The sequence below is a fragment of the Sardina pilchardus genome, chromosome 10 (assembly GCF_963854185.1).
Source record: "Sardina pilchardus chromosome 10, fSarPil1.1, whole genome shotgun sequence".
NCBI classification, from domain to species: Eukaryota; Metazoa; Chordata; class Actinopteri; order Clupeiformes; family Clupeidae; genus Sardina; species Sardina pilchardus.
In genome coordinates this window covers 13,199,576-13,205,575 of record NC_085003.1, presented here as the reverse complement: position 1 = coordinate 13,205,575, position 6,000 = coordinate 13,199,576, and the positions used below count along the sequence as shown (strand labels likewise).

General features: G+C 50.0%; 1 protein-coding gene across 2 annotated transcripts in view; it reads left to right on the top strand.

Annotated features, from left to right (window-relative positions):
• Window positions 1-6,000, top strand: part of tmem266 (transmembrane protein 266) — a 69,186-nt gene that overhangs the window by 39,481 nt on the left and 23,705 nt on the right. For both annotated transcript variants that reach the window (XM_062546690.1, XM_062546689.1), the window contains 2 exons: window positions 1,747-1,901; window positions 3,619-3,692. In XM_062546690.1, the coding sequence (XP_062402674.1) occupies window positions 1,747-1,901; window positions 3,619-3,692 (229 nt within the window). The remainder of the gene's footprint in view (window positions 1-1,746; window positions 1,902-3,618; window positions 3,693-6,000) is intronic.

Sequence of the window (6,000 nt, the reverse complement as noted above, 5' to 3'; positions counted from 1 at the left end):
GGCGACGACAACGACGACAACGACGACAACGACGACAACGACGACAGCGCAGTGGAAAACTCGACCGGGGACGGGTAAGGCAGCGCCACCGTGCCCGCCGCTGCGCCCGCCACCGCGGCCGTCCGACCTCAGGTGGAGGGGAGTCAGCGGTGGGGCCGGTCAGTCAGACGGTCGGCGTGCCGTTTGCTGGCTCGGTCCGTCGGCCGGCGTGGCAGGACAGTATGAGCTCATTAGAGGATTACAGGTGAGGCGTGTGATGCGCTGGCGCGCGGAGACAAACACAGTCTCAGGTAGCAGGTTACCCGGGTAACGGAGCGAAGCCGTGCCAGATACGGCCCCGAATCAGGACTGCCGATGCTGACGGAGCAGAATGTGTTACGGCTCTCTGGACCTGCGTAGAACCACCAGAGTGTTTGTCTGCATCCCTTTGCGTGTGGTTCAGGAGCAGTTTAAAGTAGCGCAATGTAAAGATTCCCCTCTTTCTCAATGTTCAGCATCCGTGGTACCCATTAGGGGATATCTGATTAGTCTAAAACCGAGAAAAAATGTCTTGCTCTTACCCGTATTACATGGCATTCTGGGCTTGCACACCAACAATGCCAGAGACTCCATTCTCCGTCTCTACATGAGCTTGTTGTAGTTATTTTGAGGAAAAGAGCTACACTGCGTTTCTTTAAACTGCACTTGCATAGTTTTGAGTATGCGATGGAGATTCCTAACTATGTAGATGGATGCAGTAGACTGTTCCGAATGTGTTTCTTCCGTTGAACCGTTGACAGTAAAAGTGTGCAGTTAGGCCATCTGAGCCCTGTGGCTCCATCGGGGAGACGCTCGGAGTCGGAAGGGAGGAGAAGGGAGTGTGAAAGGAAGAGAGAGGGAACGCGTGTGGGAGAGAGAAGGAAAGAAAGAGCGAGGGGGAAGTGGAGAGGAATGCATAACGAGGGTGAGGAAACGAGGCCATCAACGGGCCAATTCAATTAGAGGCAGGAGAGGGACGGCACATGTGATTAATCAAACAGAACCTCATTCACCGAGACGCCTCAGTCTCTCCGCCGGCCCGCTGGCTGGCTGACGGACCTCACACACATACACACACACACACACACACACACACACACACACGAACACACACGAACACAAAGGCGGAATTAGCCCACTTCTCAGGGTTCAGGAGCTGGGTGTCTATGGAGCTGTCGAAAAAATATGTGGGGGAAAAAAATGTGAAATAATGTGAAATGTCTTATCTGAGGTTGTTGTAAGGTCAGGATAAAGGTTGATTTTTGCATCTGGGCTATTGAATAATTGAAACATGATTTTTTTTTGTGTACATGTGTGTGTTTGTGTATGTGTTTGTGCGCGTGTTGTGTGTGTGTGTGTGTGTCTGTGTGCGTGCGTTTTGTGTGTGTGTGCGCCGGGTGTTGTGTATATGCGTACAAGTGTGTGAAATCGAGAAGGACAGGTGCTTTGCACATGCTGACGTGAAACAATGCCCTCTGCTGACACAGATTAATTATGGCACCTCTCAGACTTGGAGCACAGGAGGCGTAGACTCCTCACTGGAGAATGGGGACTATTCATCTTGTGGAGATCGTTTAAACTTGCCATGCATTTCCACACTTCCATTTCGTTTTGGGTTTGGTGACAGGTATATAAATGTTCAGTTCTTTTTTCTTCACATTAATGTGTGTGTGTGTGTGTGTGTGTGTGTGTGTGTGTGTGTGTGTGTGTGTGTGTGTCTCCTCTCAGGTCTAACTGGCTGAAGCCGTGCTGTGGGCGAAGGGCAGCCCTGTGGCAGGTGTGTCTGCTGAGCGCGGGCTTTAACTGCTTCCTGGTGGCCTGTGTCATCCTGGTGGTGGTGCTCCTCACGCTAGAGCTCCTGATCGACACCAAACTCCTGCAGTGTGAGTAACAGCACACACACACACACACACACACACACACACACACGTACACACAACACACACACATGCACACACACATACCCACATACACACACACACACCACATATACACACACACACAACGTGCACGCGCACGCACACACACGCACGCACACACACTCACACAGATTCACACGCTCACACACCCAACAGAGAGGCTCTTCAGCATCAGCGTGTCAGGAGTGACATTCTCATCTGTGAGGCGTGAAGCTCAACTAATCAGCATTATGTGGCACAGCACAGGCGTGGACACACCACACACACTCTGCAGCCAGGACCGAGATGGGTGTGTGTGTGTGTGTGTGTGTGGTGTGTAGAGTGTGTGTGTGTGTGTGTGTGTGTGTGTGTGTGTGTGTGTGTGACAGGAGCAGGGTGTGAGGCCGGTCATGCGTCCTCCTACGTGCGTCCCTCAGTGTCCACAGTGACCGATGGGAGCCTCACGAGCCGCGTCTTTTACGCCGCCCGCCCCGTTTAGAACGCATCATGTCGCATCACGCGCGCGGAGAGAGAGAGAGAGATAGAGAGAGGCAGAGGAGGAAGGAGAGAATGATGGAGGGATGGCGGGCAGGGAGGAGAGGAAGCCAAGATAAATGCAGAGCCAGGGAGATGGCTCGGGAAACAAATGGGAAGACAAGGGAGGGCCGACGGATTAATGAACGCAACCGCGGGGGGAGATGAATGAACTGATGGACAGATCACTGGAACGGAGCAAACCAAGACAGATGGGCCGGGGGCCGGAGCGTGAAAGGAGGGCAGAAAAGACAGATAGCAAAACGAGTGAGAGAGAGAGAAGGAGAGAGAGAGAAGGAGAGAGATGGAGGGAGAGAGGGAGAGAAGGAGAGAGAGAGAAAGTAGGAGAGAAGAAGAGAGAGAAGGAGAGAGTGAGAGAGAGAGAATGACAGAGGGAGAGAGAGAGTGGGAGAGAGAGAGAGAAAGTAGGAGAGAAGAAGAGAGAGAAGGAGAGAGTGAGAGAGAGAGAATGACAGAGGGAGAGAGAGAGTGGGAGAGAGAGAGAGAGCGACAGAGCGAGAGAGGGAGAGTGATAGTGCTGCTTACAGTAAGCAGTGGGTGGAGAGACAGGGCAGTGCAGTTTACGCTGATGTTGATGAACCGACTCAAAGTTGCAGATGGGGCGGGGCCTGTCGTAGGTAGGATTGGTGGGGCGGAACCCGATACCTGAAATAGTTCCAGAACTTTATAATTCCCCCTCTGATGTCATTCGAGACAATAGGTGTCAGGGTTGTGGCAGGCGGGGACAGCTGGAAATAGCAACAGACAGCACAGCCAGGGGATGTTTTCATTTGGTTTGTTTGGTTTCTTACCTGCACAATAAACATGCCAGTTAACTGGAGTTTACACCCACACACATACACCTGCACCCACACACATTCACACACTCACACATACGCACGCACACACACACACACACACACACACACACACACACACACACACACACACACACACACACACACACACACACACACACACACACACACACACACATATTCACACAGTAGCAGCTCCAGCAACCCCTACAATAGAAACCAGTGTACAGTGACCTAGTTCTTTGCCATGCCATGTTTTTGTGGTCATTGGAATACACATCATACAGTGTGTGTGTGTGTGTGTGGTCATGACCTTTAACCCCTGACCTGTACCTCTGTCACTCGACCAGTCAACAACGCCTTCCAGTTCGCCGGCATCATCCACTGGATCAGCCTTGTCATCCTGTCCATCTTCTTCACAGAGGTGAGTCTCCATGAAGCACTATGGGTAATGTAGTACAGTCCAAGGTGAGTTGGGATTAACTGGCCTCTTTGCTCAGGTCTGTTGTAGTTTATAGGGAGGTGCGGGTGGGGAGGTCCCTCATGTAGCCCTTAAGAGTTGAGGGATCAGGTCTATTGGAGTGAATGGGGTCAGAAAGCCTGTGTTACTCCATGTGCCACACACACACACACACACACACACACACACACACACACACAGGCACGCACACACACACACACACACACACACACACACACACACACACACGCACACACATACACACACAAGCAGCTAGCAGTGTGTGTGTGTGTGTGTGTGTGTGTGTGTGAAGTGTATCCTCTATGGTACTCTTTGTAGCATTGGTGACAGTGGATTTATGGTTTATTACAGGATATGAATCTCAAGTTTAATTGTTTGTGACTGAATGAAGTGGCATCATCAGAGGGCATTTGTTATTAGACAGCATTCAAGCTCTCCCCCCCCCCCCCCCCCCCCCCCCCCCCCCAACACACACACACACAATCCCCCCACCCCAACCCTCCCACTCCCTGCGGTGTGCTGCGTCCCAATTGGCACGCTCGTGGACTTTTATGGAAGGGGCCGTGAAAGTGCTCTCCCCTCTGTCATGTTGAGCTCCTTGTTGGTTGTCACGGTTGCAGGCCTGATTGATGGCCTCTGCAGTGTGGCCGCCCTAAACCAGTCAGAAGTCGGGCCCGCTGCTACATTGATTGCCATGTCTTCAATTCGGACACGGAAGCATTTGTCATTGTTTTCCTCTGCTGCGCTCTGCTCGTGCTCGTCCACTCCACTCACCCCATTCACTCCTATTGAAGTTTGTCCAGAGGCGTCTTGGTTGGTTTGGAAGGTAGTGGCTTGTCCCTCCCCAGGGGAAGATGTGGCTGAGGGAGCAGTGGGCTGGAATACTGTACTGCAAAATATTGTTGGGTGGGGGGGTTAAACGTAATGATATTGAAGTAAGATTCAGATGGTGTTATAGTGTTTTTATATGAATTGTGTGTAATGTATACAAAAGGGATACAGAATGAGATTGTCTGTGTGTGAGCCTGTGAGGGGGGTATCAGTAGTTGTACTTGTTTGTGTATGTACAGTAAGTAAGTAAGTTATTACATACTGTAAGTCTTAATTTATATAGTGTAGCACAAAACATTATGTACATAGACATCAAGATAACAAACAATGGGGTGGGTTTGGAGGGTGTGTATGGTTGAAGTTTGTGTGTGTGTGTGTGTGTGTGTGTGTGAGTGAAAGGGAGAGAGAGAATGTAAGTAGCTGAGTGTATGTATTGTTGAAGTTTGAGTGTATGTGTGTGTGAAAGGGAGAGAGAGAATGTATAGCTGAGTGTATGTATTGTTGAAGTTTGAGTGTATAGTATGTGTGTGGGTGTGGGTGTGTGTGTGTGTGCGTGTGTATGCTTGCGTGTGTATGTGTATATGAGTATGTGTTCGTGTGTGTGTGTGTGTGTGTGTGTGTGTGTGTATGAGTATGTGTGTGTGTGTGTGTGTGTAAATAATAAGTTGTGAGGTATATGGTCCACGGTGGAGCTGGGGGGATTGGGATCATGCTGGAGGTCTGGAGCAGCCTGAGTCAGCATCAGCATCTCCTCCAGTTGTCTGGACGAGCTCCTCCCTTCATGGGCATCCTTAATAAATACCGCGTGTCATTGATGAATTACGAGCAGCGCTTTTCCCCCTCCATGACAGGAAACTGAATTACAACAGCAGTTTGTGCTCTTTTATGCTGAGGTGTGAGGGTGTTTCTCTCTCTTTAAGGGGGGCTGCTCACTGCTGCGGAAAAATAGAAAAGCTATTTGTGTGATTGAGCGAGGTTGGCTCGATTTTAACGTTGTCGGTGTTTTACATGCTGTGAGAATGGCGCGATGCTTTGCCACGTTTGAAGTTATGCTGTTTTGGTATGGAGTGCATAGCACACTTTATAGGCTTAGCGTTTCAACTTTTCATCTCTCTCTCTCACACACACACACACACACACACACACACATACACACAAGAGAGGCCGTGTAGGCCATGAATCCAATTTTTACCTCTCACTGTACGTGTGAAACATACACACACACATACACACACATACACACGCTGAATTGCAGTGGCATGTGTGGTGAAAACTTGCTGTCAATATCTTGCGATCTAAAAGTGTAACTCTACCATCTATTTACTATAGTTAGCAACTTTCTGTTGCATTATCACTGAATGGGCTTACAGTGATGCTACAGTAACAGGGCAAGGTGCCACGTCGCTATTTTATGCCATGA